A 12,983-nucleotide genomic window follows, 5' to 3' on the forward strand; every position below is an offset into this window, starting at 1 on the left:
CCCACTTATCTCTCCACCCTGCAGGCACTCTGCCTCTATTCCTGATGAAGGGCTTTTGCCCGAAACGTCAATTTTCCTGCTCCTCGGATGCTGCCTGACCTGCTGTGCTTTTCCAGCACCACTCTAATCTAGAATCTGGTTTCCAGCATCTGCAGCCCTTGTTTTAACCATCTGTCCATATCCACAAGACTATTCTGTCTCAAAGTTGTTAGTGGAGGCTACCATTGGTGTGAAAGGTAGACCAAGGAGATATGCCAATATGTCGCTGGAACCAGGCTGCCAGACCCCATGACATGGAAGTAGAGGGCATGTTGGACATGGGGAGACAAAACTGCGAGTGGGGGCTTCCAATTGACACACTAGGGCAGTTGTAACAAGCAGCCATTTCACTGATCAGCAACTGTAAAGTTAAACCTGCCAGGCAACATTGGGCACAGATTCCGCCTAACTGCCTATTAAACAGAACAGCAACTTCTTTACACCATTGGGCTGAAGTATTTTGTTTACTTTGACAGATTTATGAACACCTAAGAGGATTGTGTATTTTTAAGTAGATTTTGAAGCAGATGGTTCATGTTTACAAAATTGTGAGGTGTTCATGTTATTATAGAGCTTACAAGTTTTATCTATATAGTGGATACTAGGGAACATTTAGTATGAGGAGGTGACCAGCACTTTAGGGAGGGTTGGAGTGGTGAGACGGAAATGGAAGCTGGCAGGCCTGACTCCAGCCAATTCTTGACATTCCGTCATGAAAATAGCTTTGGCAGGCACTACTGGATAGGAGGTGGAATTGTGACTCTCATGACTGTCAATTCTTGCCTCTAAGATGATTGGTCTTTGGACTCAGTTAAAGGGTTAGGATTGGGCCTGACTGTTTCCTCTAACACTAAAGCTTTCATGGTTTGTGGGGTTAGTTCGGGAACACTCCATCAGCATGAGGCAGTCAAGCATATTGCACCCTCTGTTTGCATATTTTACATCCAACGGTGGTACCTAATATGAACTCCAGCATTGGCTATCATAGTAGGATCCCATAGACCACATTCCAACAGCACAACAGTTCTGTCAGCACCTGAATAATACTGATCTGATTTTTAAAAAATATGTATACTTCTTTAGGGTCCAGACTGTTATGGTAGCTTAGACTCATCCAAGAAGTTCACATAGGGAGGCCAGTACACCTGTCAGCACTACAACACTGGGTCCTGTCTGAAGCTCTTGAATGGAATTTCCAGGCTAGGAAGGTTTCATTCCCTCTGTATGCCATTTGCCTTACAAAAGACAAGTAGTTTCACCACTCACTAGGCTCATTAAATCTGTGAAATGGCTAAATCTTAGTGCAATCAGGTATTTATCTTTCCTGTACGTTCTATGTGATCTCCATCAGAGATACAGCAGGACCTGGTAAAATCCACATGTAATTTCAAGACTGTAGCATTTCTATATTTTCTGCTTATGTTTTGTAATTAGTAACGTATTACTTGAAAGCTTTAGAAGTATTACAATTGTTCACAAATTGACCATACTATATTATTTTTAAATGTCTTTTCTAGTTGTCCCAAGTATTAAGGAAGAGTAATCAAACACTATATGATTGGAATTCCTAATTTGTTTGGAACATCAAATAATTCTCACAAGATGATTTATGAGCTATGAAAAGATCTCTGCTAAGGATTCTTTTCCTACTTGTTTTGAAGCTGTATGGCTCTTTTTTTGTAAGCCACGTAAGTCATTGGTTCAAAGGCCATAGATTTCAGCTTTCTCCGTAGAAACAGAGAATCTTCTTTCCCTTTATGTAAAACATTGATACTTTCTTCATACTCTTGTTTGATGGATGTGAGGATATTTTTGTATGCTGTTGCATTTTCAATGACCTGTGAAATGAAACAAATACGTACATAACACACTTGAACACATGTTCATGTATCTACACATATTCTTCGTTTTTTGTTTTAAATTGATTGTATGACCAATGTTTCTGTAATTATGTTTCTCCATTTGATATGGGGTAGAGTTTCCACTTTAAGCTGAAATCTTAATGCAAATTGTTTCCCTTATGTTTCTCTTCCTCACCCCAACACACCTCCAACTCTTCTCAAACTTACTTGTATTACATAAAATGCAAAATCTGCCACAAATCAGTGCTGTTTATTATTTTAAAATAATGTCTTCAATAAAATTTTGCTTAAAAATGATATATTTAATATTGGTAACTTGGTAACATTTACTTTCTAGTTCTGTGAATTTATCATTAAAAAAGTGTAATATCAACCCATCTACTTAGTAACCCAATTATAAACTGCTTAAGTTTCCTGCTCACTTCACTTTTTTTTCCACCACCAAATCGTTACCACCCGAAGCCTGGAGAAGGAATGCCTCATATTTTGCCTTGGGACCCTGCAACCACACAGGATAAATGTGGATTTCAACAGCTTCTTCATTTCCCCTCCGCCTCAAATTATTCCCAGTCCCAAGCCTCCAACTCGGCACCACCTTCCGGACCTGTGCATCACTGTCCCCTCTGACCTATCACCTTCTCCCTCACCTTCATCCCCCTATCGCTATCCCAGCTACCTCCCCCCAACCCCAACCCCCTCCCATTTATCTTTCAGCCCCAACCCACAAGCCTCATTCCTGAAGAAGGGCTTATGCCTGAAACGTTGATTGTCCTGCTTCCTGGATGCTGCCTGACCTGCTGTGCTTTTCCAGCACCACACTCTCGACTCTGATCTCCAGCACCTGCAGTCCTCAATTTCTCCGGGTTTTTCCAACAATCAACAATGTTTCATTGTTATCATTAGACTCTTAATTCCAGAATTTCTTTTGTATTGATTTCAAATTCTTCAACCTGAACATTCCCTGGGTCTCTGGATTAACAGTCCACTGATAATACCATTAGCCCATCGCCTCCCCAGTTCAGTGATAGTAGCAGCTTTGAATAGTTAAATTATCTCTTGTTGGTGATGGTCATTGCCTGGACTTGTGTGGCACAAACATCACTTGCCACTTCTCAATCCAAGCCTTGACAGTGTCCAGCTCTTGCTGCATTAGGATATGGACTACTTCATTGTCTGAGGAGTCAGAGTGCTGTTGAACATTGTGTAATCATCAGTGAACATTCCTTCTTCCAACCTGATGAAGTAGCTGAAGACTGTTGGAACAAGAACCATGTTCTTTTGTGCCATGTATAACTGAACTTGTGGAGAGTTTTCTCCCTGATTCTCATTGACTGTAATTTTGCTAGGGCTCTTTGATGCCACACTTGGTCAAGTGTGGCCTTGATGTCCCCTCAGTTCTGGAATTCAACTCTTTTGTCCATGTTTGAATGATGGTTTGCAATGACATCAGGAACTGAGTGGCCATAGTGCAACCCAAACTAAGCATCAGTGAGCAGGAAATTGCTAAGCAAGTGCAGCTTGATAGCATTATTGAGGACGTAATTGATTACTTTATGATCGTAAGTTGACTATTGGGATATTAATTGGCCAGATTGGAGTTGTCCTGCTTATAGGTAAAAACAAGGACTGCAGATGCTGGAAACTAGATTCTAGATTAGAGTGGTGCTGGAAAAGCACAGCAGTTCAGGCAGCATCCAAGGAGCAGGAAAATCGACGTTTCGGGCAAAAGTCCTTCATCAGGAATAGAGGCAGAGTGCCTGCAGGGTGGAAAGATAAATGAGAGGAGGGTGGGGGTGGGACAAACCTGAGCAATTTTCCACATTGCTGGGTAAATGATAGTGTTGTAGCTGTACTGGAAACAGCTTAGCTGAGGGCATAGCAATGTCTGAAGCACATGTCTTAGTACTATTACTGTAATATTGTCAAAGCTGATAGACTTTGCAGTATCCAGTGCAAAGTCCACTCATTACTTGATATCATGGAGAATGAATGGGATCAGCTAAAGTCTGACATCTGTCAGGTTGAGATGGTTCATTAACTCAGCACTTATGGCTGAAGGTTGGTGTAAATGCTTTACGTTATTTTTTGCACTGACGTACTTGACCTTAGTCAATAAGGATGGGGTGTTTAAAAACCTTTTTCAATTAATTGTTTAATTGACCACCACCATTCACAACTGGATGTGGCAGGACTGCAGAGCTTAAATTTGATCTATTGATTGTGGAATTGGTTACGTCTGCTCTGTGGCATGTAAGTAACCCTTCTTTGAAGCTTCATCAGGCTGACACCTCCTGCTTAGGTATGTCTGGTGCTGTTCTCCTGCACTCTTCATTGAACCAAGGTTGATTTCCTGACTTAGTGGTAATGGCAGAATGGGGGAATATGCTAGTTCATGAGGCTGCAGATTGTGTTGGGGTCAAATTCTGCTGCTGCTAATGGCCCACATCACCTCACGGCTGCCCAGTCTAGAGTTATCGAGTCATAGAGTCATATAGTACAAAAACAGACCCTTTGGTCCAACGGTTCCGTGCCCACCAGACATCCCAATCTGATAGTCTGGTTTGCCAGCATTTGGCCCATATCCTTGCAAACCCTTTCAATTCATATACCCATCTATATGCCTCTTAAGTGTTGTAATTGTAATTGTACCTGACTCCACTACTTCCTCTGGCAACTTGTTTCATACACACACCATCCTCTGAGTGAAAATGTTACCCCTCAGGCCTTTTTACATCTTTTCCCTCTCACCTTAAACCTATGTCTCTAGTTTTAGACTCCCACACTGAAGGAAAAAGACCTTGGCTTTTCACCTTATCCATGCCCCTCATGATTTTATACATTTCTATAAGGTCACAACCCAGCCTCTGATGCTACAGGGAAAAAAAACTCAGCCTATTCAGCCTCTCCCTATAACTCAAACCCTCCAGTTCTGGCAACATTTTCGTAAATCTTTTCTGTACTCTCTCAAGTTTAACAACATCCTTCCTAAAGGATGGCGACCAGAGTTGTATGCAATATTCTAAAAGTGGCCTAATCAATGCCCTGAACAGCTACAACATGATGTCCCAACTCCTATACCCAACTCCTGACCAATGAAGACAAGTGTGCCAAACTCCTTCTTCACCATTCTCTGTACCTGCAACACCACTTTCAAGGAACAATGCACCTGTTCTGCTAGGTCTCTTTGTTCAGAGTTGCTAGATTTGTTCAAAATCAATCCAGTTAGCATGGTGATAGGGCCACAGAATACGATTTAGGACATTTTTGGTGTGAAAAAGGGACTTTGTCTCCATAATTGCTGTGCAGTGGTCACTCGTACCAGCACAGCCATGGAAAGGTGCAGCTGAGGCAGATAGACTGATGAGGATGAGGTTAAATATGTTTTTTCCTCTTGTTGGTTCCCTCATCACCCACCACAGATTCAGTTTAATAGTTACGTCTTTAGGACTCAACCAACTCAGTCAGTGGAGTGCTGTTGAGTCAGTCTTGGTGGTGAACATTGAAGTCCCCCACTCAAAGTACATTCTGCACCCTTGCCACCTTCAGTGCCATCTCCAAGTGGCATTTAATATAAAGAAATACTGATTCACAGCTGAGGGGTGGAATGCCACTTCCCAGCTTGCAGCATTTGAAGTGTTGCGCAGCTGGATTCCAAATATAGCACCGGCGCTGTACATGCCAGAAGGTCCCAGCAGTGATGAGTACTTTCATCCCTTCTGCTGTGTAATTTGGGCTCAGTTGCATAATTAATAGTGTGAAACGTGGAATGACAGAAGTTGCTCCAATCATGGAAAATTGTGGGCCATGAATGTCACAACAAAACACTAACTGCAAATGGGAAGATTCCACCCTTACAATTTGAGGTGAGCCCTGAATGGGCCAACAAGATTATTCAATCGAGGCAGCCACAGTGGGAAGTTCAAAACTAGAGGGCATAAGTTTAGGGTGAGACGGGAAAGCGACCTAAGGGGCAATTTTTTCATGCAAAGAGTGATGCATGTATGGAATGAGCTGCCAGAGGAAGTGGTGGAAGCTTGTACAATTATAACATTTAAAAGGTACCTGGATGGGTATTTGAATAGGAAGGGTTTCCAGGGATATGGGTCAAGTGTTGGCAAATGGGACTAGATTAATATAGGATATCTGGTCAGCATGGACAAGTTCGAAGCAGGGTCTGTTTCTGTACATCTCTATGACTATGTCATCAAATCTGGTCAGGCTGAATTCAAAAGAGCAATTCAACTCTAAAGGCTATTTTTTGTGGCTTTGTCCTTGTTCCATGCAAGCTAACAGTTGTATGCAATTTCCTAGTTTTCATGAAAGATAAGCAACCTGACAGTGCACGAGCCACTGAATGTTGCAGTTTCTTTTACATTTTAACCCTGGCAGATGTTTGAGAGGCAGCATTGCTGTGATGCCAGTAATGTTACATTGTTTGCTGTAATTGCACAAGGCTTCTGGTAGAGATTCCTGGCACCTACTTTCGTGTATTGCATTGACAGTACTACAATTCTAAATCACACTCACACGAGTGTGAAGCATTCAGTAGACAATGGTGTAAATGATGGTACAGAAAATCATTCATCCTCATATGGTACTGGATCCAGGTTCTCTTGAGCTATCCATGAGCTCTGACCTCCTCAGGCTCTGCTCAGGCTGCCTTTATTGCCATTCATAGACAAAAGAACATTCCTTCATCCAGGAGGGTCTTCAGGAAAATTTTGCCTGGTCTCTAGTACTTCCTGGGATGGGTGGGATTGATAAGCAAAGGTGAAAGATGCTCTATGTTGCAGACAGTCCAGGGCTGTCTGGGTACCTCTTAAATATGGTGCCCAGATGTTGGTATCCAGATGATCCTGCTGGACATCCTGCCTATAGAGTGTGCCATCTTACGTGCACAGGCATATGTAATAAGCTAAGAAGAACATAGGCACTCTGGAAAATCAGCTCTGTCCCTGTAATAACTCAGGAATCTTGACTGTAAAGGAACATCATATTGCTGAACACCAAATTGGAGCCACTATTCATGGCATGCACAGGCCACATGCCCAATCAGAAACAAACAGTTCTGCACATCTATCCCAGTATTGGTTTATCTTTTATTACTCCTGGATCTGCTTTTTTTGTGTGTTTGTTTTTAAACTACTATCCACTACTAGTAAAAATACCCTGTAGCCAATTCAAAATCTATGTAAAGCCTATTATGGACAGTTCAAATTCGGTCTGCTCAGCTGATGAGTTATAAGTTGGGCAGGTCACTGCCGTTACCAGAGGAACTCATATTGTAAAGAGCTACATATGGAGATTAATTAGGAATTTCCTTTCTAGGGATTATCACAATCCTGAAGTGAAGTATACATTTTTTAGGCCAACTCTTACAATTAGCCTCAGAAGACAAAATTGCACATAAAACGTGTGTTTCTGTTGAAGAAAACTCTCAGACTCGGACCTTGCGAACTGATTAGTTTATTACACGATATATCATCGGGAATTCACCGTCCTAACTGTGGCTCAGTGTTATTCCGAAGTACATTAGGATACTACAGGATTATGTAGAGAAAACAGATAGGAGCTGATCGTTAATTACACAGTTTGGCATGCTTACAAGTTGGTACTAAACTAGAGGTTAGTCATTAAGTTCAAAACTAAAGCACTATTATGCATTCTACAAGTGGACAGATCAAATGGTATCACCACCTGCTCTAGTTATACAGATTGCTAATACTAAGCAGAGATATCCTTAATTGACTGATTAACCGTGAAGACGCAATAACTAGAGAAGGAAGGGGGACTAATTGGACAGTCTATGTCAGCTTGACTAGTTCTACAGCCTGCGCTGATTTTCCAGCAAAGGGAGGAGACACTACCTTGAGAAGGAAGATAAGGACAACCTTTTACATTACCTCATAGTAAGGAATGCATAGCCAGCAAAGTTCTGGCTGGGGACACAAAATGGAACTCTCAACCGAATTAGGAAAATGGCTTCCAGGCAAATAATGTTAACTTTTCCCCAACAGTTTCATATTTCATCCATTTTCTCTTTCGCATTATTAGTTTGATGAGGGCAGACCAGTAGATATGATCTATATGGACTTTAGTAAGGCATTTGACAAGGTTCCCCATGGGAGACTGGTTAGCAAGGTCATGGAATACAGGGAGAACTAGCCATTTAGATACAGAACTTGCTCAAAGGTAGAAGACACAGGGTGGTGGTGGAGGATTGTTTTTCAGAGTGGAGGCCTGTGATAGGTGGAGTGCCACAAAGATCAGTGCTGAGTCCTCTACTTTTTGTCATTTACATAAATGATTTGGATGGGAGCATAAGAGGTATAGTTAGTAAGTTTGCTGATGACACCAAAATTGGAGGTGTAGTGGACAGCGAAGGAAATTACATCAGCTTACAACAGGATCTTAACCAGATGGAGTTTAATTCAGTTAAATGCGAGGTGCTGCGTTTTGGGAAAGCAAATTTTAGCAGGACTTATACAGTTAATGGTAAGATCCTAGGGAGTGTTGCTGAACAAAGAGACCTTGGAGTGTAAGTTCATAACTCCTTGAAAGTGCAGTCACAGGTAGATAGGATAGTGAGGAAGGCGTTTGTATGCTTTCCATTATTGGTCAGAGTATTGAGTACAGGAGTTGGGAGGTCATGTTGCGGCTGTACAGAACATTGGTTAGGCCACTGTTGGAACATTGCGTGCAATTCTGGTCTCCTTCCAATCGGAAAGTTGTGAAACTTGAAAGTGTTCAGAAAAGAGTTACAAGGATGTTGCCAGGGTTGAGGATTTGAGCAATAGGGAGAGGCTGAACAGGCTGGGGCTGTTTTCCCTGGAGCGGAGGCTGAGGGGTGACCTTATAGAGGTTTACAAAATTATGAGGGGCATCGATAGGATAAATAGACAAAGTCTTTTCCCTGGGAGTCCAGAATTAGAGGGCATAGGTTTAATGTGAGAGGGGCAAGATATAAAAGAGACCTAAGGGGCAACTTTTTCACATAGAGGGTGGTATGTGTATGGAATGAGCTCCCAGAGGAAGTGGTGGAGGCTGGTACAATTGCAATATTTAAAAGACATTTGAATGGGTATATGAATAGGAAGGGTTTGGAGGGATAAGGCCCGGGTGCTGGCAGATGGGACTAGATTGGGTTGGGATATCTGATCGGCATGGACGAGTTCGGCCGAAGGGTCTGTTTCCATGCTGTACATCTCTATGACTCGATGATTCTGTTTAAGGGGGACCAATATTTACTTTCAGCTAGATTCTTCTTTTTCATTTACTCATGAAATTGAAAAATTGTGGCCCCAACAGTGACCCTTGTCACTGGCTGCCATCCTGAGAAGAACACTTTTATTCCTACTCTCTGCTTTCTGCCAGACAGCCAAACTTCCTTCCATGCTAGCACCTTGCCTCTGACACCTTGGGCCCTTATCTTACTCAGTAGCCTCCTGTACAGCACCCTGTCAAGGGGCTTCTTGAAGTCCAAGTAGATAACATCTATTGGCTCTCCTTGATCTAACTTGCTCAATACTTCCTCAAAGATTTCTAGCAGATTTGGCATGATCTCCCATTGATGAACCCATGCTGAGTTTGCCCTATTTTACCATACACTTCCAAGTATTCAGAAATCTTGTTCTTCACAATGGATTCCAGGATCTTACCCATGACCAAGGTTAGGCTATAATTTTCTGTCTTTTGCCTTACTCCCTTTTTAAACAGGGTGTAACGTTGGTGATTTTGCCATTCTCTGAGACCCTCCCTGATTCTAGCAATTCCTGAAGGATCACCACTAACACTTCCACTATTTCTTCAGCTATCTCCCTTAGAACTCTGGGTGTAGTCTATCTGGTCCAAGTGATTTGTACACCTTCAGGCCATTCAGGTTTTCTAATATGATAGCCACCATACTCAGCTTTGCCCCCTGACTCTCTTGAATGTTTGGGATATTACTTGTGTCTTCCACCATGAAAACTGATGTGAAGTAATTATTCAGTTCATCAAACATTTCCTTGTTCCCCACTACTATTTCTCCTGTGTCATTTTCCAGTGGTCCAATGTCCATTTTTGCCTCTCTTTTGTCTTCTGGCCTATTCACAGATTCACATTACTTTGAAGTGTGCACCCTTTCCTATCTCACCATTACTGAACTTACCCAAATTGTTATATTTCTAGCGTTTGACTTTTTTAAAATTTCTAAATCTCAACCACCTGAACCTGTTAGCTTAAAGACCTATATCCATGGTTGTTATTATAGAATTGCACATCACATCGAGCCATTTAACACTCTAATCTGCTTGACCCAAAGCAACTGACATGCTTCAGGAAGCAATTTGAAAATGAATATTTGTGAGCTTGGGTTCCCAAAAAAAGTTTATTCTAAATTCCCATTGTTATTCATTGTGAATCTACTTAAGAGTGAAAATTATAGAAAAGTAGTTGAAGTTGACTTCAACTCATTCATTCGGTTCTGATTATATCTGCAGAGACCTTGATTTTCAGATTAACTGCAACCGTTGTGGGTGGTCAGGCATTCTTACCTTATCAAACACATTCCTGTAAATAATGTACCGCTGCTCATCTGGTCCTTGATCAGGACAGCCCAGCGCCTCGGTCTCGGTGTTAATGTGTGTCCGAATGCGGCAAAGGTTTCGGTTAGCGGGATTTGGTGAATGAGCCTGAGACTTGCCCGGGGTCGCTGTTGACAGCCCTTCGGCGGCCATTTGAGGTCCCCCAACCCAGGTACCAGTCCTGATGAGCAGGTCGTCAGTGTACGGCTTTGTCCGTGGTGGCCTAGCCTCTCACACTCATTATTTCATATTCTTCGGGTCAACATTTGTCTCCGAGTCGTGACAGAGCATATATCTAAAAGAGCTTTTAAGATCTTGTCCCCCATTACACTGACCATCGGTGTTAACAGTTATGAATCTCGCAATCCCCAGTTGGTTACTAAGGGAGCGAAACGACACACCGCACGATTTTCTGGGAAATGTAGTTTCAGCTCCACCAGTCTTTCAAAAAGACAACGTTTCTTTTCATAATCGGATTTAATTTTGTTGAACAGAAACAAATTATCTAGTTGCAAACGCAACATATGAAAAGTATTAACTTTAAACGGTATTTTATCGTTAGTTAGTTAACTCCCACAATGCAATGCATCAGGTTGTCTTGATCTTGAATAAAATTATTAGAAATCAAGGTATCGATTTCATGTGGAAATACTTTGAAATGTACTTTAATATTTGTTTCAATGCCTGGAAAAGCGAATGATATTTTGAAAATTTGAAGTGCATCGAATACGGAGTTACCTAGACACCCACGCCCTGCTGGAAGGTTTGGAAAACCCCGTGGCTTGGGCACAAGGTCCTCTTTCGATACTGTGCTTTTAGAGTGCAGAAGTTGGTAAGTCTGAGCTCCCGGTTTAACAGACATGTTATACAGCGTTAGCTCTCTGCCATCCGATTTTTATTTTTATCTTTTTTGGCCCCATTTAGGTGGTTCGAGGTTTAAAAATGCAGATCTTCGTAAAAACCCTCACGGGGAAAACGATAACCCTCGAAGTAAGTACGGGGCGGGCAGCCGGCGCTGACTCGAGGCCTCCTCCAGGTCTCGAGTCGAAACAAAACGTGCAAATGCCTCGAGCTGAAAATTAATATTTAATGTAATGTTGATTAAAGCTGTATTTAGTATGCGCTCAGTATCCGGCTAGTGTCGTCTTAAGTTTACGAATCCCAAGGCCTTAAATATCATATGTAAATGTTTTTAAGGTAGTGGTTGTGAATTTATGGGTGTTTTTATTCATTTAAACAAGGCTACACGAGTAATTGAGTTTTGAGGATTAAGGAGTGCGGTCTATTAACATTAACTCTTGTTTTAATCTGATCATAAATTAAAGTTTAGTTTGGCATTAAGTTGATTTACTCCACTCGAAAATCATTTGATTCTGTGCCTTAAGTATGTGAGCGCTTAAGACTATAAGAAATAGGAGTGGAAATAAGACCATTTGGCCCATCGAGACCATTCCACCATTCAATCATAGCTGATGGGCACTTCAACGCCACTTATCTGCACTCTCCCTGTATCCCTTAATCCCTTGTGAGATTAAGAATATCAATCTCCGCCTTGACATTTAACAACCGGCCTCTAGTGCGCTCCGTGGCAATGAATTCCATAGGCCACTCACTATTCTCTGGCTGAAGAAATGTCTCCTTATTTCTGTTTTAAAGTGACCTCTAATTCTAAGGCTGTGCCCACTGGTTCTCGTATCCCTGCCTGACGGAAACATTCCCAGCGTCCACCCTTTCTAAGCCATACATTATCTTCTAAGTTTCTATTAGATCTCCCCTCAGCCTTCTGAACTGTGATGAAACCAATCCCAGGATCCTCTGCCGTTCGTTGTATGTTAGTCCCACCATTCCAGGGATCATCTGTGTGAATCTCTGCTGGACATGCCCCAGTGCCAGTATGTCCTTTCTGAGTTATGGGGCCTAACCAGAGCTTTATGAAGTCTCCGTAGCACATTGCTGCTTTTACATTCCAACCATCTTGAGATAAATGACAACATTACATTTGCTTTCTTAACCACGGACTCAACCTGCAAGCCAACCTTTAGAGAATCCTGGACTAGCACTCCTAGATCCCTTTGTACTTTGGCTTTATGAATTTTCTCACCATTTCGAAATTAGTCTGCCTGTATTTTTTTTCCAAAGTGCAAGACCTTGCATTTGCTCAACTGAATTTCATCAGCCATTTCTTGGACCACTCTCTTAAACTGTCTAAGTCTTTCTGCAAGGAGAAAGTGAGGACTGCAGATGCTGAACATCAGAGCTGAAAATTTGTTGCTGGAAAAGCGCAGCAGGTCAGGCAGCATCCAAGGAGCAGGAGAATCGACGTTTTGGGCACAAGCCCTTCTTCAGGAATGAGGAAGGTGTGCCAAGCAGGCTAAGATAAAAGGTAGGGGGGAGGGGTGTTGGAAATGCGATAGGTGGAAGGAGGTTAAGGTGAGGGTGATAGGCCGGAGTGGGGATGGGGGCGGAGAGGTCAGGAAGAAGATTGCAGGTTAGGAAGGTGGTGCTGAGTTCAAGGGTT

At 42.2% G+C, this 12,983-nt stretch overlaps 2 protein-coding genes across 6 annotated transcripts in view; one reads left to right on the plus strand and one right to left on the minus strand.

Moving 5' to 3' along the window:
• The window catches only part of LOC122552875 (clathrin heavy chain linker domain-containing protein 1-like), a 55,647-nt gene extending 44,482 nt beyond the window's left edge, over positions 1 to 11,165 (minus strand). For 4 of the 5 annotated variants that reach the window (XM_043695980.1, XM_043695979.1, XM_043695977.1 and 1 more), the window contains exons 1-2: positions 10,436 to 11,165; positions 1,690 to 1,877 (exon numbers count right to left, since the gene is read on the minus strand). In XM_043695980.1, coding sequence (XP_043551915.1) covers positions 1,690 to 1,877; positions 10,436 to 10,618 — 371 coding nt within the window. In that variant the 5' untranslated portion in view covers positions 10,619 to 11,165. The remainder of the gene's footprint in view (positions 1 to 1,689; positions 1,878 to 10,435) is intronic. The other variant, XM_043695981.1, reaches the window with a different exon arrangement.
• A 60-nt stretch (positions 11,166 to 11,225) lies between these two features.
• rps27a (ribosomal protein S27a) overlaps positions 11,226 to 12,983 on the plus strand; it is an 18,555-nt gene continuing 16,797 nt past the window's right edge. The window contains exons 1-2 of the mRNA XM_043695982.1: positions 11,226 to 11,297; positions 11,390 to 11,455. Of these exons, the coding sequence (XP_043551917.1) occupies positions 11,408 to 11,455 (48 nt within the window). The 5' untranslated portion in view covers positions 11,226 to 11,297; positions 11,390 to 11,407. The remainder of the gene's footprint in view (positions 11,298 to 11,389; positions 11,456 to 12,983) is intronic.

This window comes from Chiloscyllium plagiosum, chromosome 9 (assembly GCF_004010195.1).
Source record: "Chiloscyllium plagiosum isolate BGI_BamShark_2017 chromosome 9, ASM401019v2, whole genome shotgun sequence".
In the NCBI taxonomy this organism is placed as follows: domain Eukaryota; kingdom Metazoa; phylum Chordata; class Chondrichthyes; order Orectolobiformes; family Hemiscylliidae; genus Chiloscyllium; species Chiloscyllium plagiosum.